The 26,914-nt window shown below is 42.9% G+C and overlaps 1 protein-coding gene across 1 annotated transcript in view; it reads right to left on the bottom strand.

The window, feature by feature from the left end:
* The window catches only part of Eph (Eph receptor tyrosine kinase), a 353,257-nt gene that overhangs the window by 105,698 nt on the left and 220,645 nt on the right, over positions 1 to 26,914 (bottom strand). The window contains exons 7-11 of the mRNA XM_067758664.1: positions 6,171 to 6,299; positions 6,020 to 6,115; positions 5,590 to 5,960; positions 5,388 to 5,534; positions 5,004 to 5,333 (exon numbers count right to left, since the gene is read on the bottom strand). Coding sequence (XP_067614765.1) covers positions 5,004 to 5,333; positions 5,388 to 5,534; positions 5,590 to 5,960; positions 6,020 to 6,115; positions 6,171 to 6,299 — 1,073 coding nt within the window. The remainder of the gene's footprint in view (positions 1 to 5,003; positions 5,334 to 5,387; positions 5,535 to 5,589; positions 5,961 to 6,019; positions 6,116 to 6,170; positions 6,300 to 26,914) is intronic.

The raw sequence follows: 26,914 nt of genomic DNA, 5'->3' as shown, positions 1-26,914 counted from the left end.
ATAAATGTTCCTCCATCCTTAAACGATATAGTTCCTGGTTTTTATGGAAGAAATAAATGCCGGCAAATTAAATTAAGTTAGCTTGTATCTCTTAAATTAGATAGGCAAGTATTGCATTACGTATAGGGGCAAAAGTACATTAAATACTGATACAGCTATACAAGACATTGTAGTGCGCGCACCAGATAAGAAGAGGATTATTTTTAGCAAAGTTTCGTCGACAAAGGGGTAAATAAAAAGGAACGTATTGTCTGGGTACTCTAGGGGGAACCGCAAAAAACAAGCGGCTGAGAAGGTCCGCAATCAATCTCATAAATTTCTCCAATAATGAGCTTATGGATGAACAATACCCCCAGTAATATTCTCCGATTTTCCAGAGTGGGTAAGTTAATAAGAAGAAGTCTACTTCTGTATGGAGGAAGGTGGAGACTTGAGTCCCAATTAAGGCCGCGCAATGCGAATATCAAAAATTGCTTTTTAACTGACTCAAGACGCTTTATATGCTTTTGAGAAACAGGGGACCAAACGCATGAGCAATACTCGAGTATTGGACGAACCAGCGATTTGTAAAGAACCTTAGTGAGGTACGGATCATCGAACTCTTTAGCCCATCTTTTAACAAATCCAAGTAAACCCAACGCTTTGTTGGCAATAGATGAAATATGCATGTTAAAATTCAATTTCGGATCAAAAAGGACACCTAGATAATTTGCAATAGCTATACGCCCGGCCTAAAGAAGATCCAAGGAACTCAAATCGGTAGGACAGTAAGGGTAGCAAATTTTTACATCATCCGCATACATTATAGTATGGGAATATAATATTGTCTGTGGCAAGTCATTAATGAAAAGGGCAAAGAGCAAGGGCCTAGATGACTTCCCTGGGGTACACCGGAGGATACTCCGAACGATTCGGACAGATTGCACTTGAACAGGACTTTTTGGGTCCGGTTAGAAAGATAGCTTTTCAGCCACATTAATAGGTGAAACGGAAAGCCAAGTAAATCAAGCTTATGAATAAGTAACTCATGGTTGACGGTATCAAATGCTTTGCTGAAGTCCGTGTAGATGACCTCCGTTTGCTTGTTCGCTAAAAATTCTTCCATAACTATAGAGGTGAATAAAAGCAAATTTGTAGTGGTTGACCTTTGAAGAATGAAACCGTGTTGGCATGGAAATAAAAGACTAGAACACTGATATTGGAGTTGACTGGTAACAATCTGTTCAAAGACTTTAGGAATGAATGAAAGTTTACCCCTGTTTTGACCTACTACCTTTTTTATGCAGGGGTATAATAAAAGACTGTTTCCAAAGTGCCGGGAATGACGCAGATCCCAGAGATAGCTCAAATAATTTTAAAATAGGCTTGTACATGTTTTCGGCGCAGTACTTAAGCACGCAACTAGGAACACCGTCCGGTCCCGGAGAAAAGGGAAAAGGTGGACTTCAAAGATTGAAGACTCTGAAGAACAATATTACCATCAATAGCAGGATTCCTAATGGAATTCGAGCTATCTAAGCGATAGGAATATTGCCTGGAATGAAAACCACTGGATGAATACGTGGACTTAGACAACTCAGAAAATAGTTCAGCAACGTCGTCATCAGTGCAAGCTTTTTTACATCCAAAGGTTAATGAGGAAGTATAGCCAGAAGTTTTCCGCTCTGAATTTACGAAACTGTAAAACTTTTTTGGATTTTTAAAAAATTGGGCTTTACAACAACTCATGTAATTTTTATAACAAAGCTGATTAAGACGGTGAAATTTGAACGAACTATTAGATATTTAGAGAGGTCTGCAGATGCTCCAGATTTCTTGAATCTCTTATAAAACCTAGATTTAATGTTATTAAGTCTGATAAATTGCCTTGAAAACTAAGAAGCCCCCTCGAACGCAGGGTATAGCGAGTAGGAATACAGGTATCAAAGAAGCCGTGAGGTGTACTGTAAAATATAGAGATTGCCGAATCGACATCAGTGCAAGCATAGAGATCCGACCAATCATGGGAAGCCAACAGATCATTGAGCATAATGAAATTCGCTTTGTAGAAGCATCTAGATCGGGGACGAGACTGTACTTGAATCCTACGGGGTAGGCTGATATCAAGTGATATCTCTAGCGTAGGGTGAAGAGGGTCTTCTGGAAGGGATAAAGGTGGGATTTGGGTAAGGGCAGTACCCACCGAGCCATCCACAAATACTAAATCCAGCATTTTATTTCCACTATTTGGAACATTGTTAATCTGCAAAAGAGATGAGTCTAACAAGCAATTGGGAAACTCATGTTGAGCAGTGGGAGTTAAAAAGTTTTAATCACTTATATTAACCCAACTAACTGTTGGCAAGTTAAAGTCACCAACAACAACAAGTCGATCGTTATCTCCCAACTGCGAATGCAAATCGCAGATGGCCGAGATATGACTAGCATAAACATCCATATCCGAACGAGGTGGTATATACGAACAGCAAACAATTACGCTATAGCTACCGAATGAAAGCCTAACTGCTATGAATTCGATATGAGAGATATTGTCCAGCGAAATCAACTCAGATGATAGGTTAGATTCAACAGCAATAAGGACACCTCCCGATCTAGAGATGCAATCACGCCGATAAACAGCATATTTATTTGAAAAAAACCTCAGAATTGTAATTATCAGGCTTTAGCCAGGTCTCCGTAAAAGCTACAACTTGTGCAGAAAAGTTGAAAGAATTAAGGAAGAATGGAACAAGTTTTGATCGTAAGCCACGAACATTTTGGTAATTAATGAGAGGACGGGACAGATCAGCAATTACTTTTGTGTTGTTATTACTATGTTCGTCATACCGTTTTTTTTGGCTGTAATAAAACAGGTTCGGCCCTCGCCTTTCTTGTAAACAAGTGAACCACAGTATGCTTAGGTCAAAAAGAGGAATCAAGTACCTTATCGATATATTCATCTGAAAGAGATATTTTAAATGGGGGGATGTCTCTCTCATATTTAAAGTTAAATTTTTACACATTGATGTTACTAGTTGGTGCAACACCAAACTTAGAGCAAACGTAATGAGCAATATCATTTTCGGTAAGCGAGGAGTGTAATAGGGACACAAATACGGCCCTACGAGGTGGCACGGCAGTCACCTGCAAAGGAGTAGCGGATAGCGCACCAGAGAGCTTGGAAGGTGCGGCCGTTATAGGAGAGTTGACAGAAAACGCATTGCTTGACCTAGCGTTGGGTATGAAGACAACCTCTGCCTTTGTCCATTCCGTGGGGATATAGACCAGGTTGAGGCAAGCCCTGTAGATTTTAGCTGGCAGCGGGCTTAAAAGATCGCTTGCAGCTTCTAATTCAGCGGGAAATATTCCATCCATTCCCGGAGATTTGAAGGGTTTAAAGGACTTGATATCCCAAATAACTCCTTTTTCGCTTACAATGTGGTCCAGGGGTCGAAACGGCCCTGAGTTAGATTGCGTGTTTGAGTGGCGTGGATGAGAGGTGCAGCCTGGAAAGTGAGTGCTGACCAGGGTTTCTAGAATTTCCATACTAGAAGTGGCGCATTCTCCATTCCCTGTGCGAATGCAGCTGGGAGGTATGGGGTTTTTGGAAAGGACCCTTCGTAGGCGATTGGCCTCTGACACTTCTTCGATGTCATTGATGAAGCTCTTCCATGAATCCCTTTTGGCCTTCTGGATTGACTTCTTAAAAGATTTTAAGGCGTCCTTATAATGGTACCAGATTCCAGTGCATTTAGCCTGCTTAAAAAGTTGTCTGCTATTTTTCCTATGCTCGGAGATTTCTTGGTTCCACCAATAGGGTTTCTTTTTGCCACTTACCTCAATCTCCGGGCAGGCTACTGTGAAAGCAGCGTTGCAGGATTTGGTGATAAGATCACCGAGAGAAGCAAATATTGTGTCTAAAAAAGGCGCTTAATCAGTTCTTAGCGGTAGGCCCGACCTACCGTGGAAGCGTTTTTTAAGAGAGTAGAAGATCCGAGTCCGTGCGTCTCCTATTCCTGTAAGCAACCCTAGGCGGTGTTCGCAAAAGCAGGGTAAAAGTGATATACATATGATCAGGGTAGGAGTTTTCGTTGGAAACTCTCCAATTTTTGACAAGGTCAGAGAATGGCCCTGAAACTAGAGTAATATCTAGAACCTCCTTCCTGTTTGAGGTGATAAAAGTTTATTTGTCTCCAGAGTTGCATATACTTAGATTGTAATTAATAATAAAATCAAAAAGAGAATCACCCCTTGCGTTAATGTCCGTAGAGCCCCAAACGGTGTGATGTGCATTGGCATCGGCACCGATTATTATCGGGAACCCTGTGAGAGTTTATCATGAGTCGCGAGCCCCAGGTCAGCGGTGTCGTCAGCTGACTCCAAAGGGGGGTAAGAGGCAAAGATAAAAAAGTATTTCGCAATTTGGCGCAATGCAGCCAAATACCTTTCACCCGTAACTCAAGACATCGTGTAGGGCAAGGGGGGGGGGCTGTCTTCGGTGCTGCCACCCAACAAGGAGTAGGACTGGACGGGGTCTCCGCCTTGAGGTTGCTCCAAACTCATTTCATGCTATCTTAGATTACATATATGAACTCGGGGTCGGCAACAAAGACAACAACAGCATTGCCACTGCCAACCAAGGAAGGGTGGGTACAGAGTGGTCAGCCAAGCAACATCTATGGCCAAGTGGGGATTCAGGAGGTGGGCCGATGGGGGAATCGGGGTAGTGATGGGAGAAGAAGGGGGGCCCTGATGACGCGACATCCCTAGAGTGTAAAGAAGTGGAGAGATCGGTACGATTTTTTTGTATGGTGCGGTGCATGGTACGAGGCGCCGCAAGAACCACCCCACAGTCCGGGAGCTAGTGCGTGCTAAAATGCAACCGTGCCGGCGCTGACCCCAAGATGCCGAGATGATTGGATTGAGGGAGTAGGTTAGTGTGTGAGTTTGGGTTCGCTCCACCAATGGATGACAACCCGTGCATCACAACGTTTAAGCGTCAACATCTTATTATAATTATTTACCTGTGGAGCTGTTACTAAATTAGCTTCTTTGAAATGAGCTGAATATCGAGACATCTTAATATTTTCCAACCATAGGTCCGAGCTAATAAATATGTTAGGGCCACGTTGTCCTTCCAGGATATGAGTTCCATCATGTTCTGGCGAATTTCTTGTTGTCAATAGTGCTTGAGGCTGGCGAGCTAAGTTGTCTAACGTTGACACTATACTTGAAAATGTTGGACGATGAGTTCGCTGCTTTTGCCAGCAATCTAGCATTAATTGGTATAATGCTTCAGGGCAATCCATTGGAGCCGGAAGTCGGTAGCCCTTCTCTATACTTTTTATAACATCCTGCAAATAAGTCTTTATTATTTGTGCCAAACAAATTTTCCTTTGAAAAATCACCTGATTTGACCAGTTCCAATAAGGTCGCTCACCATACGACATTACTTCCCATAAGACAACGCCATAGGACCACACATCTGAAGCTGATGTGAATTTCCGAAAAGCAATAGCTTCTGGTGCCGTCCAACGAACTGGAATCTTTCCTCCCTAAAAAGAAAAATTTTCGAACCATTTTAAAGCTATATAATTCTTTGAAACTAACCCGCGTTGTGTATGCATCACTAGCATTTTCAATTTCACGAGATAATCCAAAGTCTGCAATTTTACATATAAGTTGAGCATTAACAAGCACATTTCTGGCTGCTAAATCTCGATGAACGTAATTCATATCACTTAAGTACGACATTCCACTGGCAATTCCGCGTAACATGACAATTAGCTGCAGAGATTGAAATTTTCCGTCATTCACTCGTAAAAATGTATCGAGACTACCATTTTCCATATACTCCGTTATTATCATAACTGGATTAGAACGAGTTACTACTCCTTGGAGATAAATTACATTAGGATGATCGAATTGTCCCATTATAGAGGCTTCCGTTAAAAAGTCACATCGAGCCTTTTCCGAGGAACCTGAAATAAAACAATTCAATTTCATTGCCCATAGAAACCTTACCTTTCGTTACCAATACCTGATTTGAGGGTTTTTATTGCTACATCGATGTCCTGAACAAAATTAGGGGGTATTTTTAAACGACCCCGACACACATCACCGAATTCGCCCCCTCCTATAACAAGTAACAATGTATTAATAAGTTTGTACAATATTGAGCCATAGTTTACCTATGATTGCCTCTATTGTAATGTAACTGGCATCAATTTCGCGTGCAAATTCCCGAATGGCTTGGTTGGGATCTTCGTAGGTGTGGGGGTCAACATAACTGCGACTATTACCAAACAGAGGTGTCGTCACTAAAAATTATAATGTTTGTTTTACAAGACAAGACAAAGACAAGATTTTGTCGACTCCCTCTTGCCAGAACTATGTATGTGCTTTTTTCGATTTTGAGTCAAAAATGTCGCTCAGTTCAACAGTAAGGGCTTCTTCATCATCTCCCGCCAAGGAAAACTCGTGCTTTATTAAAAAGATCACAGAACGACTGCTGTTTTATATTTACTAAAACGACACTTTTATTTTTTAAAAAATTCATGTTTTGGAAAGAGGGCGACGATATTTGCAAATAAAGTAGCAAATTATTAACAAATTTACACCTAGTTATTCAAACTTAATTAGCAAACCTGCAACCACAATGAATTTAAATATGCATAATAGAAATATTATACCAGAATATAAGACTGGTTGCAATTTTTTTTTTTTTTTTGTGAATGCGTATATGTATATATATAAAATTAAATACCCTATCTTGCTAATAGAAAAAAGCCGATTTACTAGACGATTTTTTTAATTTCAGTCACAATTGTCTGCCACAGTTTATTTGTATAGTTTACAGTTTATTTGTATACAGTAAATCTCACGGACAAAATAACAGGTGTATACAGCTTTGGTTCTCTGCGAAATATTAAGCTGACATATGCGGAGAAAAACATACACTCAGATTGAGTTATCACCAATATAACCATACAGAACATACTTTTCGCTTGGTATCTGAGTAGTTCAGTAAAGGAATTGTCACATGTATGCAATGTCGAAGTCAATCCCTTGACCACAACCCGACTGAGAGCTTGTGGAGCGACCTTAGAAGAAGACTGTCATCCTTTTCTTTTCAAAACAAGAAGAAATTTTTGCAGAAGACGAATGATTGGGATGGGATTGCACTCCATTGGAAATCTGCCAAAAATGATTTAAATACGTGCCCAATAGACCCCCACTAGGGTAGGCACCTTGTCGTTGATGTGAGGCTTTAGCCGAACTCCATAGCGCCCGACTATGAGGCGGAGCTGTTTAGGACTGTGTTACGGTTGACTTGCGCCGAAAAGTGTGCCAAAGCCTTTATTACATCCATAAAGTAATAGATTTTTATGCGCCCTGCGTAAGGCTGGATATTGCTGGACCCACCGGATGATGATTCTAACTAATCGCAGCCATGGTTGCGGACTTTTCTTTCCAGGGCTTTTTCTTTTTCTTTTGGATGCTGACATTTTACGACGATAAAATTTTTCAATAAAGTGCTTTGCTATATATGTAAGTTGTTAAACCGTAAGACGGTGAAACAAATCGCTAATTGTTGGGAATTCGACATATCTAAGAATTTATCTGGTGGAATCGAGAAGAAGAGATGCAGGTAAAATTCAATGGTGGTTGGCAATAAACATGCGAAGTTGTGGCCACTATAAAATCGACGAAAATATTGGGATCAATTGCATTGAGCCTTTTATCGGAGGCAGCAGTCACTTACTGCTGGAAATATTCGAGTGGTGCAAGTCAACTCCTCGCAAAACGATAATATTAAAGATTAATTTGGGGATATCATACGTTCATCATCACTCAATCACTTAATGTTGGAAATACTTCGAGTGGTGCATGCCAGCTCCCCTCAAAGCTATTATATTGAAGGACATCATACGTTTATCATAATTCAATCACTTAATGTTGGAAATACTTCAAGTGGTGCAAGTCAGTTCCTCGCAAAACTATTATATTGTAGAGTAAGACTACATATTGATTCATCAAACTAACACATGGTGTAAACCATTATTATAAATTCCATATCTATGTAATCGGTTAATTTGTAGATATCATATATTTATCATCATTTTGAATGCAGTCGTGAGTGAGATTGAAATAATTTCTTAAAAATTCGTAGATATAATTCAAACGGGATCGGAAGAAATTGGGGTTTGAGTGACGAGCGGGGAAGGCAGTGAAGTGCAGGAAGTAGTTAGAAGGGTTTAGCCCTATTCAGCTTCGGCAAGCTAGGATCTAGAGACGTCTCAAGAGATTGTTTTGCGGATAGCGTTTTGAAGCTACATGCTCGATGATGTGAGCACCTACAACTCCTTTCACTCTAGGCACCCAAAACCTATACACCCCACAATTGTAATAAAGATTAAGTTATCAAAAGTTGTATGAATTATATACAATGAATTGCTAAAGAAGAATTTGTGTGTGATGAATCTTATTATGGAGTTAGGACAGACAGACGGTAGGACCAATTTGTCTTATTTAGGAAATTCAGAACATTAACGATGGATTCGAGCGCATGGTAAGCTACAGATAATAGAGGGTGATGCTGATCACATTCCGTATCTTAGAACTGAATACGTAAATTTGTTTTTCTTTATTGTCAGCGCTGTGAGATGAAGGCCCAAAGTAACCCACCCACTTCGACGAGCACAGCCGTTCGCTACAAGCGCATTCAAGGGTCATCACGTTCTCAATCGCGTTCGAGGTTTTCGACACAGGTAACAATAAAAAATGGCGCCCAACGTGGGCCAGAAAGGGACTCGATACCATACAAACTTTCTTGAAAGGTAACTTTAAATCACGCAAGAAGATTCGGGAGACGATATCCAATCATCACCAGGCGAAGAGGTCCGGGTGATCAGTGGTTAGGATAGGGACATATAGCTAAGTATGGCTGCTGCGTTTGAAGATTTTCTTCGGCGTTCGAGAGGCCAATCTGCATCAGTATGTGACCTAATGCGATTGGTCAGACCATCCCGCATAGATGAGGGTCAAATATCTGCGGATGTGGTTTAAACAAAGTCAACAACAGCGATTGACACAAACGAACATGACCAGAAATGACAGAAGCTCCATATTTACAGATTCAACACACACACAAATTAACATATATATACCAGGTGGACGTCAACCGAACCACTGCTGATGCCATCCACGACGCAATGAACCAAGTGCGCAGGGATGTAAAGTCTTTGGGGAAGAGAATTACCGCAGTAGAAGAGCATAATAATAAAGATCGACTGCATGAGGATGATAACTTTATCTTAATTAACTTTATAACTTTATATACCATATAACTTTATTATAACTTTATCTAATTAACTGACAACTGCAGAAGTGGCCGGAACAACTGAGCGGAAGCAGAGTCCCAGCCCAGAAGATCTCAGTCCAAACCGCCCTTCACAAGATCGTCGTAGGCTTTTCTCCCCATCTTCGCAGGATCAGGGGCAGGATTTCCGTTCCGACAAGGTGAAGTTCAAGATAATAAAAGAGGGTTGGGGTTCGCTGGAAATTCTAAATCCGTACCGATCGAGAGATTTATGTTTAGCGTGGAGACATTGCAGAGGCGACACAATATCTTGTATGATGAACTCTATGCTAACTTCCATCTTTTACTGGAAGCCGCTGCCTAAGAATGGTTCTGGATGTTCATGGAGGAACACGCTGAAGACAAGAATGTGGGATTTCAAGAGTTGCGGAAAGCTTTGCTTGCACAGTATAGGAAAGCCGACTGCGACGAGGAGATCAGGCAAGCGATCAGTGAGCGGAAGCAGGAGTTTGCTGAATCATTCGCTGATTAAATGCCAGTATAAAGGGCATGGCTTTCGCAATGAAAGACAAAATGCTGGAGACCTGGTTGGATATCTCATGAGGCGAAATTTGAAGAGTAAAATAAAAAATTTAATTTTTGGTTGTCGGATAAAGACTGACCCCCAACGTGGTGTGATGGTAGCGGGCTCCGCCTACCACACCGTGTGCCCTGGGTTCACACCCCGGGCAAACCAACATAAAAATTTTAGAAATAAGGTTTTTCAATTAGAAGAAAATTTTTTAAGCGCAAACAGGAAAACTGGCTCCTTGGCGGCAAGTCCGGGAAAAGCCGTCAGGATCCCGGAAACCAGTGCAACGCTTGACTCTACTCAAACATGAACGGCATAAAAAGCCAGCATTAGAACAGCCTAGCTCGAAGACTTTGGATGAGAAAATGGCTCATTCTACAGAAGTAAGGAAAAGAATATTTGGGGGAGGAAAAAGTTAGAGGAAGAATGTTAAGGGGAAGAAAAATAAGAAAAAGAAAAGCGAGGTCCTTAGGGAAAAGATTAGGGATAAAAAGAAAATGAGACGGTCTATTGAAGCAACCATTATCAAGAATGAGGAGAACAAGAGGCCGTACTCTGAGGTACTCATCAATGGTGTTCCAGTAATTGGTTTACTGAATAGTGATGCATCGGAGAGTTGCTTGGGTGGAGTGGCATGGCTTTCGTAAACGGGGAAGAAGTTATAGCAATAGACGAAGAGATGAAAACCGCAGATGGCGGAATTCAGCCAATTGTAGGTAAGACGAAGGCACGTGTTCAATGGTGGCAGAAAATTATGCACCTGGATTTGTTCTTGGTACCGTCATTAAAACAGAAGCTTTACCCAGGGGTCGATTTCTGGGGAAAGTTTGACCTAGCTCCGATGGTGATATCTGAGGTGAGCACCGAGAGTACGAATACTGTGGAGCTAAGCTCAGAAGTGAAGCTTAGACTAGAGCACGTAAAAACTCAATTTCCCTCGTTCGCAAAATTGGGCTTAGGCAGGACGCCTGTGATGGAGCATGTAATCGAGGTCTACAATGATACGGTGCCTGTGAAACAAAGGTGTTATCCTATGTCACCCGTCAAACAGAAGTATGCCTACGAGGAGATAGATCGAATGCTAAAGCTTGATATTATTGAAGAAAGCAATAGCGCGTGTAGTTCGCCAATGGTTCTAGTGCAAAAACCAGGGAAGAATCGATTGTGTGGATATGCGAAAGCTTAATGAGCGAACTAAGAAGGACGCCTATCCCACACAACATGTAGAAGGAATACTCACTCGCCTGAAAGGTACTTACCTCATTACCGGGCTGGACATTAAGGATGCCTTCTGGCAAATTCCTTTAGAGGAGAGCTCACGAGAGAAGACGGCCTTCACGGTGCCAGGCCGCCCCTTGTATCAATTCGAGGTCATGCCTTTTGGCTATGCAACGCCAGTCAGCGGCTTTGCCGCTGATGGACCGCATAATCCCGTCGCGGTTAACAGATAACGTCTTCATATATATTGAGGACCTACTAGTATGTTCATCGGATTTTGACAAACATTTGCAGCACTTAACGGATGTAGCCGACTGTCTTTCGTTGGCCGGACTAATAATCAATTTAGAAAAATCATAATTCTCCCAGAAAGAAATACATTACTAAGGGTACATTAATGGACAGGGGAACTTGCGAACTGATTCATCCAAAGTATAGGCCATACTGGAGATCCCACTTCCAAAACCATCAAACAGTTACGAAGGTTCATGGGACTTACTGGGTGGTATCGCAAGCTCATCCCCAATTTTGCTACCACAGCGACGCCACTGACCTACTGTTTGAAGAAAAGGAAGGATTTCTGCATGACCTCTGAAGCAGTCACGGCATTCCAGGCATTAAAGAACGATGTGGCCTCGCCGAAATTGCTGGCAACCCCTGATTTCTCCAAACATTTTTATGTTCAGTGCGACCCCTCTACCACTGCAATTGGTGGCTTTCTCTTTCAGCTGGATGAGCAAGAGGAGGAGAAACCGATTGCTTACATCTGCCAAAAACTTAATTCGGCCCAAAAACATTACACCATAACAGAGTTGGAGTGCTTAGCTGCTGTAGTTAGCGTTCAAAAGTTCCGACCGTATACAGATGCTGTAAATTTTACGATTATGACTGATCACATGAGTCTTAAATGGCTCATGGGACAGAGGGATTTGTCAGAGAGACAGGCCCGTTGGAGCGTAAAGCTTCAGGGATTCGATTTTCAAATCGTCCATCGAAAGGGTGCTAAAAATATGGTGCCCGATGCCATAAGTCGCATACATATGGACGAACTAGGAGATAGAGAATTGGCGATGGATCTATCACTGACTAACCCAGAGTTCAGGTCAGAGGCCTACGAAAAGCTAAGGGATGCTATACAAAATTTTTCAGACCGACTTCCGGACATTCCAAGGCCGTCGGTTCTATGTACCAGAGCGACTCGGAATTTTTTCCTACCAAGTACTGCTTTTTCAGCGTAACCCCATTTAATTTGTTGCGTCCCACCCACAAATTGTCATCCTCGCAGCAGCTCCTTTTAGCAGGACTGCTCCATATTCTCTTACTCCGGGAAGGCATCGAATCCAATCCGGGTCCGTCTCCTGACCCCGGTCTTGAAAAATGGTTTTGCTGCATCTGTCGGAAAAGAATCTTTTTAGGACGGTCATACTCTTGTCAGTGTGTCTCGTGTAAGGGATGGTTGCATCGGACAGGTTGTTCTGGGCTAGATCCCAAAACCAGACGTCCAAGTAAGGTCTATAAATCTTTTGAGGCTCCTTGCTGTTTACGCCTTAGGACGTCTCGTAGTATGCGCCTTAGCGCCCCCCCCCCCACTACCTTCCAGCAGCCCGCTGCTCAGCAAGCCACAACAAGTACCCGCTGTTCCTCGCGCCCCATGGCGCCACCAACTCTTACGGATACTCCCACTCATACCTACAATCTCCGTAGTAGAGTCGAGAACAACGCCGAGCATCAGCCCCTGCCCCCGTCTTCTCCCCCCCCCCCCCTCTTTTCCGCCAGCAATTGTGTAGGTCAGAGAAACAGACTCTTAGTCCCTACCTCCCTTTGCACCGTTTGCCAGCACAGAATATATATGTTTGCGAAATCCGCCCAATACAGCTCCTGCCATGGACGGTGCCACTTTCTTAGATGTTCTGGTCTCCGCGACGGCAACCCCTCGATGGGCCCCTCGATGGGTTTCATTGCGCCATGATGCCAGGCCGCATACCCAAATACGCCGGGTACCCCAGTGCTTACCCAAGGACGTCCAGCCCCAGGGCCACAACAGCAGTTGCGTCCTAGCCTTCCACAACCCAGGCGTAGTCACCCGTCACTTACTCCCACACTTCAGACTTCTGCAGTTAAACTGTAATGGACTAACTGGGAAGATCACGGAGATAGTCGATTCATGAAGCGGCACAACATCCGCATTGCTGCGATTCAAGAGACTAAACTCACAGCAAGATCTGCACTGAAGAACTATTCTGGGTATAATGTCCACAGAACAAATCGCGAGAGCGGAAATGGAGGCGGCCTCGCGTTCATCACACACCACTCTGTCCAATATCATATATTTGATCCCGGCATCGACCGCAGGGACAGTGTCTTGGAGAGTCAAGGCTTATCTGTCCGGTCAGGCGATGGAAACCTAGAAATCATCAACATCTACATCCCTCCTGCCACCTGTTGCCCCAGCGGATACCGCCCTAATATTAGCGCCTTACTCACTGGCAACATTCGTATTATCTTAGGCGATTTCAATGCCCATCACGATCTATGGCATTCAAACTTACGGGCGGACAGTAGGGGTGAGATGTTGGCGGATCAAATAGAAGAAACGACGTTCTGCACAATAAACGGAGACGCCCCCACACGTATGGTAGGAAGCTGTCACAGTTCGCCGGATATTTCAATCGTGAGCGCAGAACTCGTAAACTGCGTCAACTGACAGCCGATGGTAACATTGGAATCCGACCACCTGCCTATACTTATTTCGTTCGAACGTTCCGCCGACTTCATCGCCACAGAAAATCGCACTTTCATTAACTTTAAAAAAGGAAAGTGGGACGAATACAAATTATTTACAGACAACCGCTTTGCTGCCCTCCCAATACCGACTGATTCCCGCCAAGGGGAGCGTGATTTCCGCGGGGTCATTGAATCCGCCTTGGCTCGTTTCATTGCCGCTGGTAGAATTCCCGAAATTCGGCCCCACTTCCCGGCGGAGGCCGCAAGTTAAGCGAGAGAACGTGACCTTATAAGACAGCTCGATCCCGGCGACCCACAAATAAGGGATATAAACCAACGCATCAGATTGATTGTAGATAACCACAACGGGCGAAATGGGAGGAGCAACTAAGCGGTTGTAATCTCTCTGCCGGTGTAGGTAAACTTTGTTCCACCGTAAAGTTCCTATCGAATCCGTCTAGGCACAATGACAAAGTTTCCGTCGCGTTTGGCGATAAAGTGCTGTCGGATGCGAAAAAATGCGCGAGCGCTTTCTGCCGACAATATATAATGCATTCTATGGTCCACAAAGTTAAATGGAAGGCCAACAGACACGCGCATAAACATAAATTCAGCGCGTCACCAATTACCATCACCGCCAAAGAGGTTGAGGATGCCATCGGTCATGCTAAACCATCCAAAGCAGTGGGCCCAGACGGCATAGCCATGCCGATGCTTAAAGCCTAGGGAAAGAGGGTTTCAAATATATCGCATGTCTTCAACCTGTCTCTTTCCACCTTTGTCATACCCGAAAAATGGAAAATGGCCAAGGTGGTCCAGCTACTAAAGCCTCGGAAACCAGCTAACATAGGAGAGTCGTATCGCCCGATATCTCTCCTATCGCCAGTAGCCAAGACGCTTTAAGCCTTTTTGCTCCCCTATTTCAAAGCAAATTTGTAGCTAGCCCGTCATCAGCATGGCTTTAGAAAACTCCATAGCACCACCACCGCGCTAATGCCATCAACACCCAGATAAATTGCGGTTTAAATCAAAACGCCCACCATAGAACAGTACTCGTTGCGCTAGACCTATCAAAAGCTTTTGATATGGTCAACCATGGCACGTTACTGCAAGACCTGGAAGGGTCTACCCTTCCACAATGTCTTAAAAGGTGGACGCAAAAAATCTGGGTGGTCGGCAGGGATCGGTGCAATTTAGAAACGAAACATCAAAACCAAGAAGAATTAGACATGGGGTGCCACAGGGTGGTGTCCTATCCCCACTTTTGTTAAATTTCTACATATCTAAGCTACCTTCGCCACCAGAAGGAGTTACTATCGTTTCCTACGCCGATGACTGCACAATAATGGCCACAGGACCAGGCCCACAGATCGATGAGCTTTGCAACAGAATAAGCGGCTATCTACCTGATTTCGCTACGGCTACGGTGCTACGCGTCCCCCATATGGTCGCCAAGCCTCAAAACTACCCACTGGAAGAAGCTACAGGCCTGCCAAAATACTGCTCTCAGAATCGCCACGGGCTGTCTTCTTATGTCCCCAGAACACCATCTCCATAATGAGGCGAGAATACTCCCCATCAAGGAGAGAAATGAGATGCAGCTCCTGTTGAATACCCGGAAAACTGGGCATCCCAACAGACATCTGACTGATGAGCCAACACCGCCTAGGGGCTTAAGGAGTCATCTCCGTAAGCATTTTGAGGAAATACGGCACCTGAGAACTCAGCCGTATGAAGCAAAAAAACACAAGCAGGTCCTTGGAAAATCCACAAACAGGCATCGGGCCTTTATGACAGCAATTGCCCGGTGATCCAGTACTCAAAGAACATTATAAGAAACTTGCGAAGGAGGAACGCATACTCCCAAGGGAAATGCGAGTCACTCTAGCTCAACTTCGTTCTGTATACTGTAACAGGTTATACTCTTACCTATCCAGAATTAAACCCCAACATACAAAATGTATGCCCCGCTTGAAAAGGGTCCCCACATGACACCAACCATCTCTTTAACTGTAATGTGGAACCAACGCCTCTAGCACCCCTTTCATTATGGTCCACCCCTGTTGAAACAGCAATTTTCCTTTGATTCCCGTTAGAGGATATTGATGACAATTTGTGATCGGTCGCAGCTGTTAGGTGGGACAAAGCACTGCTACAAAAACAACAACAACTTCCGGACGTTAAAATACAGGGTGGAATTATCTATAAAAGAACGCGTTTTAGATCGAGCGATGAGGAAGAAGATACGTTGTGGAAGGTATGGGTACCGGATGGATTGGTGGGAAGGTTTCGTAGTGGTAGTTCGGCCGGACATGGCGGCATCACGAAAACGGTTAGTCTTCTGAGGAATAGGTATTACTGGCCAGGCATGGTCAGTGTGGTAAAGGTATTTGTGAAAGGCAGTGAGGTATGCAAGTCAAGTAAGGCTCCAAATGCTATAACGGAACTCTGATGGGGAAGAGGGTTGAGACCGAGAGGATTTTTCAACGTCTCTACATTGACTTTTGGGGACCACACCCAAGGTCTCGGGATGGCAATGCGTATATATTTGTAGTGTTAGATCATTTTTCGAAATTTCTATTTGTGAAGCCAATGAGAAACGTCACAGCCAAAGAAGTTACTCGTTACCTCGAAAATGACATTTTCCGGAGACTATCCATTCGGATAATGGTCGTCAATTTATCTCTGAAGTATTCGCGAGGATAAGGTCGTACATAGATGAAGTGGATCAAAAATCATGGGACACTCACTTGTCGAAAGCGGTGTTTGCGCTACGGAGTGCGGTGCACGAGGCAATACAAATGGAGCCATATAGGGCCGTCTTTGGAGAAGCGATGGTGCAATTTGGCGAAACGTATGAAATTCTGCGCAGACTCGATAGCTTGAATAACTCGGATCTGGAGGTGAGGCCAACGGACGTGCATCTGCAGTTACTGCGTGATAATATAGTTCAGGGTCTAGAAAGGCTCACCTAAAGGGAGAAAAGGTTTATAATACACGCGCCAAGCTGATTACCTTTAAAACGGATCAGCTAGTCTTTAAAAGAAACTATAGACAGAGTGATGCTGCAGAGTTTCAGTGTCAAGCTGACGAAAAAGTATACCAAGGCGATAACTTTGAGACCAGTTGGGAATTGCTTATACGAATTGGGTGATATGAGAGATAAGTCTTTAGGAGTTTTCCATGCCAAAGATTTGAGAGTGTAGTGTGCAAGCTTCAGTGGAGAGTCAACTCGTCTTTTGAGTTATCCACCTCACCAGCGACATCGTATAACTCGCCCTGTTACGGTTGACTTACGCCGAAAAGTCTGCCAAGGCCTTTACTACATGCATAAAGTAATAGATATTTATGCGCCCTGCGCAAAGCTGGATATTGCTCGAACGGCCGGATGATGATTTTAACTAAACGCAGCCATGGTCGCGGACCTTTCTTTCCGGGGCTCTTTCTTTTTCTCTTAAATGCTGACATTTTACGACGATAAAGTTCTTCAATAAAGGGCTTTGCTATATGTGTAAGTTGCTAAACCGTAAAACTGTGAAACAAATCCCCAACTGTTGGGAATTCGACATATCTAAGCATTTATCTAGTGGAATTGAGAAGAAGAGATGCAGGTAAAATTCAATGGTGGTTGGCAATAAACATGCGAAGTTGTGGCCACTATAAAATCGACGAAAATATTGGGATTAATTGCATTGATAAAAATCGGAGGCAGCAGTAACTTACTGCTGGAAATCTTCGAGTGGTGCAAGTCAGCTCCTCGCAAAACGATAATGTTAAAGATTAATTTGGGGGCATCATACGTTCATGATCACTCAATCACTTAATGTTGGAAATACTTCGAGTGGTGCATGCCAGCTCCTCGCAAAGCTATTGTATTGAAGAACATCATACGTTTATCATAATTCAATCACTTAATGTTGGAAATACTTCGAGTGATGCAAGTCAGCCCCTCGCAAAATTATTATATTGAAGAACATCATACGTTTGTTGCCATTCAATCATTTAATGTTGGAAATACTTCGAGCGGTGCAAGTCAACTCCTCGCAAAACTATTACATTAAAGAGTAAGACTCCATATTAAAACATCAAACTAACACATGGTGTAAACCAGTATTATAAATTCCATATCTATGTAATCGGTTAATTTGTAGATATCATATGTTTATCATCATTTTGAATTCAGTCGTGAGTGAGATTGAAATAATTTCTTAAAAATTCGTAGATATAAGTCAAAGAGGAACGGGAGAAATTGGGTTCTGAGTGACGAGCGGGGAAGGCAGTGAAGTGTAGGAAGTAGTTAGAAGAGTTTAACCCTATTCAGCTTCGGGAAGCTAGGATCTAGAGACGTTTCAAGAGATGGTTTTGCGGATAGCGTTTTGAAGTTATATGCTCGATGATGTGAGCACCTACAACTCCTTTCACTCTAGGCACCCAGAATCTATACACCCTATAATTGTAATAAAGATTAAGTTATCAAGAGTTGTATGAATAATAAACAATGAATTGCGAAATAAGAATTAGTATGTGATGATTGTGTGTGTTATTAAGGAGTTAGGACAGACGGACGGTAGGACGAATTTATCAGCCTTATTGAGGCAATTCAGAACATTAACGATGGATTCGAGCGCATGGTAAGCATTTTTTCCAATGTAGTCCTTTCAGTGCCTGATCCAAGAGTCTTTCAAAATTAACTGGTGCATTACATAGTCCAAAAGGCATCACTGTAAATTGCCAAAGACCATCACCGACACTGAAGGCTTTTTCTCTTTGTCTTCCTCCTTCACTTCAACTTTCCGCTTTCAAGTCCATTGTGGAAAACGATTTCGTACCAGATAGCGAGTCCAGAGTATCGTCGATTCTTGGCAATGGGTAGCTATCCTTTTTCGTAACGTCATTCAACTTCCGGTAATCCATGCAAAACCTCATTTTTCCGTCCTTCTTCTTTACAAGTACTACCGGTGACCTCCATGGACTAGCTGATGGTTCGATGACGAAGCTGTCGCTCATTTCCTGAATGATGTGACTCACTACTTCCCGCTTCGCCAGTGGAACATTACGTGGAGCTTGACGGATCGGCCTCGCATCTCCAGTATTAATTCGGTGTTTCACAACGTTGGTGCGGCCTGGTTTGGAACCATCCTGATCAAATATGTTCGCGTTCTTTAGGAGAGTTGTTTGGCCTTACTCTGATAGTCTTCCTCTAGCCCCTCCGTCCATGCCATGATGTCATTTGAAAGATCAATATTTCTAGTTGAAACGTCTTCCTAGAGCTGTTCACAATTGATTACTACTTCAGCCTCTTGGCATCTTCCCAAAATAGCTCCTCTGGTCAGTTTGAGTGGTGACTTGAACTCATTGAGTACTCTTAACGGGATACGTCCATCTTGTTTTGTTATAGCCAGGGTTTTTCCTACAAGTACGTTCAGTGTTGATTTTTTTTCTGCTTCGACAACCCACAATCTGTGGCTGTACGCAATCTTGCTCCATGCAATGGTGTTATTTTCTTGTTGACTAAATCCGCTCGAATGATGGAATGAGATGCACCCGTATGTACAGTCAGTAACCGTTCCTTTCCATCCGCATGTCCTCCGAAAGTAAGATTGTTTGACCTTCTTCCAATTTGCGAGATAGAGATTATGGGGCATTCAATTGCGGGAGCCAGCTGTCGCCCCTTGCGGCTGACCCGCTTTAGTTTAACAATTGGGTGGACTTGGAGATTTGCTCATCTCCTTCAGTTCTGCGTTTACGGCCACCCACATTGTTGGAACTATTAGAGTTGGTACTGCAATTACGTGTAATGTGCCCTGGCTTACCACACTTAAAGCATTTGACTGTATCATTATTCTTCTGTTGCGTTCCCTTTATAGCTTCCAAAATTACGTCTGCCCACTCTGGTCTTCCTACTTCCACTTTGTATGCTGGTTTACTCAATAGTGACGCCGTTTCCTGAGTCAATGCATGTGATACTGTTTCTGCAAATGTTGGCTTTGGGTTTGCGTATGTAGCTCGCTTTGTTTCGACGTCCCGTATGCCGTTTATAAAGCTCTGAATCTTTACCCTTTCAGTGTATTCCACGGGTGCGTCCAAAAGAACCAACCTTTCAACATCCGAAGCAAACTACTGCAATGTCTCATTTGCTTTTTGGTGACGGTTTTGCAACTCAATTTGGTATATCTGTTTTCTATGCTCGCTTCCATAACGTCTCTCGACAGCGGCCATCAATGCTTCATAGTTGTTCCGCTCTCCTTCGGGAATAGTTTCGGCTGCTGGCCCCTTCAATGCTACGAATAGAGCTGCAACTTTATCTTCAGCATTCCAGTTGTTCACTGTTGCGGTCTTCTCAAACTGTAGCTTAAAGACCTGGAAAGGAACAGAACCGTCAAAGGATGGTGTTTTTATCTTTGGATTACTCGCTGAAACAGCTGGGCGATTTAGTTGCAACTCCTGTATACGATCTTTCAGAGCATCCATCTCGGCCTCCATTTTATCTTTTCGTTCAGTGAAAGCCTCCAGCTTCGTTGAGATACGCTCTTCCTGTGCTTCGAGTTGTAATGTTATGCGTGCCTCTTGCTCTTTTAATTGATCTGCAATTTGTGACGACATATATGTTTTCTGTTCGTCCAATTGTGTTTCAATCTTCGCTGCTATACGTTTCTCCTGCGATTCCAGCTGATATGCCATTTGCGACGTCATTTCGGATATACGTGTCTCCTGTGATTCCATCTTGGATGTCATATATGTCTTCTGCGATTCAAGTTGAGATGACATTTCGGTTGATATTTGTGACGACATTTGCTTCAACACTGCTAGTATCGCGTTAGTGTCAACACTTGCCAATGGATTCGGAGGCTCTATATTCTCTTCCATTTTAGTCGCTGGCTCTTCCACATCAGGAAAAGACATACTCGTCCACAGCAATTCCTTCTAATTCCATTGCCTCTCGTAGTCGTACCTGAAGTTCAAGTTTAATGCCGGTTGTATTCAATCCACGGCTTTTCAACTCCTTCTTCAGTTGCTGGAAATTCAACTCACTTAAATTTGCCATGTCCTTGTTGTCCTCTGGAATTTATTCAACAATTCCTCTTCTGACACCAATTGCAACGAATTTAGTGCAAATCCTCTTATTCCAAATTCTCTGCTAACGTTCGAATCGCTAAACTGTTGAATAAATAACTCCAATATTGAATAATGCAAAAATGGCCTTTATTAAAGTACTTCACAATAAAACTTATACTTTGCAACCAATAGCTTGCTTAAACCAAACTGATTGTCGTGTCTCAACTGTTGCTGCTTTTATAGTGTTTTGTTTCCTCGTTGACATATTTCTAGGTGGTTCTATTCTAGAATTGCCTAGTTAGTTAGCGGCTATAAAATTACCAACTATAACTACGTTTATAGCTTCTCATATGCGCGTGCATGTGAGAGTGTTACTTGCGCATCTCAGATAAGATATATGCATGTGCTTGTGCGTTTTCTCTCCGCTGCGTGTACGTACATATGTGTAGACATAATGATTGATTCGTTTATGTAGATACAAGTGACTGCCTGTTTGATTTTTGTTGTGGCTTCATTTACTTAGCATCAGACTAGTGATGTGAGTATCACTTAGTGTCACTAATATTCATCAGAATATATTGTACACGCAGCTTGGAAAAATGTCCTTTGGTACAGGCAAAATTTACATGCGACTCAGGAAAAGAAGTCCCGAGGATAAAAATCCGAACACGCTAGAAGTGGACTAAGTCGAAAAGGACCTCAAAAGCCTAAGGAAAAAAAGACAGGTAGAGGTAGCCGTCGTCACCACGAATTTGTTGGAAGAGGACCAACAACCAAATGGTGCTACGAATCGCAGAGAGGTATACTCGGCACAACAATTTCGAGAGGCTGAAGGGGCCTTGAATAATCCAAACCAAAAGGGCAAGGGGAGGACGACGACGTCAAGATGAAGGTGCTGGAGGGGGACAAACAGCCCAATGGTGCTGCGAGTCCTACAGATAAACCTCCAACACAGTAAATTGGCGTCGAGTGAACTCCTCTTAACGTTTGAGGAAGGTTCGTTTGACGTGACGCTGATCCAAGAGCCGTGGCTCTCATCGGGAGGAAATGTTTCTGAACTTAGCGCACGCGGTTTGGCGTTTACTACACGCAAACGGAAAGACGGGTGCGAGCTGTAGTAATGGTAAGGAAACAGCTGCATTCACCTCGTAGTGGTGGCCGTTGAGCAAAAGAATAAGCAGGTATTTATCCTGGCATCTTGCTGCATGGCGCATGTTGCGGAGGTTCCACCGATGGAGTGCAAGAGGCTAGTCCAGGATGAAGGGCACAAGGGGTGGTTGGTCATAGGCGCGGATGCAAATGCGCACCACAATGCGTGGGGAGGAGCATATTCGAGCGAGAGAGGCGAATCTCTATTTTGTTACATCCTGCAAACCAATTTGCAGATAGCCAAGAGGGGAAATATCCCTACATACATTGGTCCAACATCCATCAATTTTTTGGATATTACATTGAGCTCCGAACGTAATATATCAAGGTATGATTGGAAGCTTCTTGATATACCATCCTTCTCCGACCATGCGTATATCAGCTTCAGCATCCCCCTAAAGAGGATAGAGAAGGGAGGAACCTGTAGAGACCCTAGGTCAACAAACTGGACTAAATTGCAGAAACAGTTAGAAGCAAAACTGGGACAACCCAAAGAGGTTGCCGATGTGGAGGAACTGGACGAACCTAATGAATTCCTAACAAGGACGCTTATGACTGCGTATAACAAAGCTTGCCTCTAAGAAAGAGGGAAAGCAAAGCCGCCATGGTGGCGCAATGAGCTGGGTCTTCTAAGAAGACAGGTAAAACATATGTTTAATCTTGCAAACACCGCGGAAAGCAAAGCGTGTCGGGACGAGTACAGGGATCTACTGAGGATCTACACGCGTGAAATTTCCAGGACGAAGAGAATATCATGGAAAAGTTTCTGTACGGATATAGCGTACTCCAGCGAAACACACGGTTGAAAAAAGTCCTAGCAAGGGGAAACATAGTCCAGGGACTAAAAAAGAAAGAGAACGGGGAATGGTTACGTAATAATAAGGAATCCCTTGAGGTGCTTCTCCATACACATTTCCCATCGGGATATAGTTTAGAAGATCCATCAGACAGCACTCACACTTCGACCACGGTGCGGGTAGTGCCGGGCTTGTTGACCGATACCAAGATCGAATGGGCAGGGAAGACGTTTACTAAGTTTAAATCGCCGAGCCCAGATGGTATATTCCCGGCCATGCTACAAGTTTCAAGTAGAGCGGTCGTGGAATGGCTTAAAATAATATTCGATGGGTGCATAAGACTGAATCATGTACCGCACTCTTGGAGAACTGCTCGTGTAGCCTTCCTAGCAAAGTGAGGAAAGATCGGTCACGTGTATCCCAAAGACTATAGACCCATTAGCTTATCCCCATTTCTGCTTAAAATCTTTGAGAAGCTGATAGATGTGTATATAAAGTTCAACGTGGATGAAAAGCTGCTCTCCACAACACAGCATGCGTACACCAAAGGCAAGTCGGTAGATACCACATTGCATAGGGTGGTATAAGCATAGAGAAAGCCCTGGAATATAAGGAATATGCTCTAGGAGTCTTCTTGGACATTTCCGGGGCTTTCAATAATGTTGCAAAATGGATGGATTATGGATGGTCTTAATTACATTAAAGTACATCCTGCCTTAATCAAATTGATCAGCTGCATGTTAAATTGCAGAAAGTTTACATCACAATGGGGATTGTACGAGGCCACGAAATCAGTGGACAGGGCCACGCCGCAGGGAGGGGTGCTATCACCTCTGCTGTGGACGCTGGTCATCAACCAACTGCTCAGGCGATTCAATGAGGGACCCGTAAAACTTACGGCTTACGCAAACGACGTTGCAATTGTCATAAGTGGAAAGTGCCTTCCAGCGATTAGCTCTTTGATGGATCGGGCGTTTCGGGATATCCATATCTGGGCATATAATATCGGGTTGAAAGCCAACGCGGAGAAGGCGGATATGGTCTTATTTACAAAGAGGTATAAGGTCCCAAATTGGACCAGGCCTATTTTAGGAGGGGTGGCCCTACAGGAGAAACTTTGCACAAAATATCTAGGAGCCATCCTAGACAGTAAGCTGTCATGGAAGCTCATCGTGGAGGAGAGGGTAAAGAAGACATCAACGGCACTTTATGCATGTAAAAGAATGCTGGGGTGTACGTGGGGCTTATCGCCCTCTCTTTTTCATTGGGCCTTACAGCGATTGCAAGCCCTATTCTATACTAAGGAGTTCTTGTTTGGTGGAAAGCCAATAAAAAACAGCCTACCTCAAAAAATTAGCATTACGGGAGCCCTGAAAACAACCCCGACGGCTGCACTGTATGCCATTCTGCACATTCCACCTGTAGACTTGGTATCAAAGAACATAGCGTTAACAACTGCAAACAAGGTTCGGTGCCTCGGGGCGCGCCGACCATACGGCCATAGTAGTATAGTGTCATCAATCACAAGACGAACATACTACCTGATTCCCTATCTGCGCTTCGAGGGTAATCTTAAGGCCACAATAGAGGTGGACGGTTGGCGCAAGGGTGCTCAAAAGGCGGACGAGGCGATACATGTGTACAAAGATGGTTCCAAAGTAGAGGAAAGGGTAGGGTCTGCGGTATACTGTGCTGATCCGGAAATCAACAGATCCTACAGGCTGCCGGATTTTTGTAGCGTTTTCCGAGCGGAAATATTAGCCGTAACCGAAGCTGTAGAAACCCTGGAAGAGAATATCTTAAGCTGCAACCGTGTTAACTTTTATATTGACAGTCAAGCAGCAATTAAGGCAATAATCTCTCATAGCACAGCATCTAAATGCGTGTTAGAGTGTAAGCAGTCTCTGTAGAGAATATGGACAGGGAGAAGCGCACATCTATATTGGGGTCCAGGGCATATGGGAAGATATGGAAATGAAAAAGATGATGAACTAGCTAAAAATGGCGGATCCCTTGAAGCTTGCTTCGTAGACGTCCCAATTAGGCTGGGCGAGATTACGCGAAGGCGAGAGGTGCACATATCTGACCAAGCGGTAAAGGCGTGGGTTCAAGCGCGGGGTTGTAAAGTGTCGAAGATAATGTGTATGTCTTACAACCTTAGTCTAAGTTGCTTCTCTCATTAACAAGAGAGGACCGTCGACTCATGACCGGTATTGCGACTGGAAACTGCCTTCTGGCGTCACATGGCTTTAAATTAGGCTGGGTGGAAAGTGCCGGTTGGAAAGGGAAACGATCGAGCACGTTCTGTGCTCGTGCCCTGCGCTTGCCAGGCTAAGACTCCAGCTATTAGGAGTGATACAGCTGTCAGATATAGAAGCAGCAAGTGGTTTAACTCCTAGCAAGCTTCTAGTATTTGCCAAGAGGACGGAGTTATTTAATAACATAGGTCCTGGTTTTTGATAGTGTTTTTCAGTGTGGTCGTTAAAACAAACTTCTGGTAACACTACGGACTCATTCAGTCTATGTGAGGTCCCAGTTCAACCTAACCTAACCATGCCCAATAGAAAAGGCATAGTTAAACAAAACATGGAGGAGATACCGTCGAATAAGAAACCAGTGGGGTTAGGAGTTTCAAATGTGTGCTTTAATTTCAAAGAAAAGTTTCTTTAACGTATTATTTTGACCAACGCAATATTTTTATTATGATACTGTTTTCTTTTAATCATTTTTAATATAGGCAACTAAAGTTATTAATATTACTACACAAAATTTGTTTTCATTTGGAAAATCTTGTCTTGATAGAGCACCAAAGCTGTGCACACCTATTACTTTGTTCATGAGTGTACATAGTGTCATATTTTTAAAATACCTCAAGATGTATCAGTATAAAAAAAATTTGGGATCTTTTTAGCACACGAGCATTCATTAATAACTACACCGCAGAAAAGAACTTATTGGTATATTACTAACGTCTATAATAATTAGATACTAGTATCGCCCGTGGTCGAAATTCGACCAACTTGTATTTTTTCAACTCACTCTATGATTCCAGCGTTAATAGTTGAGAAGTGAAAAATAGCAACCTTACTCAGTAGTAGTGGTAGTAGAGCTGAAAATAGCTTCACTATAATTTAAAAGTTCTTGGTGAAAATACTTTTAAGTTCAGCTTAGTGCACAAATATTTTTGTTCTTATTTTGATTTAAAAAAATAAGTCTTTCAATATTTTGCACTATTTTTAGTTTAGCGCCAATATCTTTCCTACCATCCAAGTGACGGATAAAGAACAAAAAGGCTTCAGTAAATTTTTAAGTGGTAGTGAAGAAAGGCTGCACACTAAGTTAAAAAATTACATGCACATACATTTTTCAAATACTATGTAATTCTTAAGAAATTGTAATGGACCCAAACTCTTGAACTACTCACACAGATTATGATATTCATATACTGCCAGCATAGTTAGACTAATCTATATATTAGTCAGTTGCATTTAAATAATAATAAACTAAGTTTAAATAAAAGAATATAATATATTATAATAAAAGACAATATCAAAAATTTATTTTAAGATATTGAAGAATTAATGAGCTTAACACCGGTAAATAATAATTGTTATTCAATTATTATTTTGTGTATTGGGTAAGACTGAAAAGAAGGAAACATTTACTGGCATATTGCGGTGGTACCATTTAGAAAACCGCGTCATCGTCGTCAGGCAATTTCGTAATGTTTTATTTATTCCAACAGGTTTCACTGGGGCTCGAACCACGGTCAAACTGCCGCACTCACAATCGCCTAACCATTGGGCTATTGTGTTGTATTTGCTTTCTTTGCTAATTTCAGTTGGAAAAGAAGGAAACATTTACTGACATATTGCGATGGTACCATACGAATGTCAAAGTTAAAGCAAGTGGACGTGTTTTTGATCCAGTTCCTAAAAACTTTTTACAAATTCAAAATATAAAGCAATCTGAAAGTGATAAATAATATTTCCTAAATCATAATTTAATCTCGTGAATAACACGCGCGTACTTTTGCTAACCACATGGCCAAGAAAACTTAATTCAATGTGAACCATTTCTCGACATGCACAACAATAT

The sequence above is a fragment of the Eurosta solidaginis genome, unplaced genomic scaffold (assembly GCF_040869045.1).
Source record: "Eurosta solidaginis isolate ZX-2024a unplaced genomic scaffold, ASM4086904v1 ctg00001072.1, whole genome shotgun sequence".
Classification (NCBI taxonomy): Eukaryota; Metazoa; Arthropoda; class Insecta; order Diptera; family Tephritidae; genus Eurosta; species Eurosta solidaginis.
This window is presented reverse-complemented; position numbering and strand designations above follow the sequence as displayed.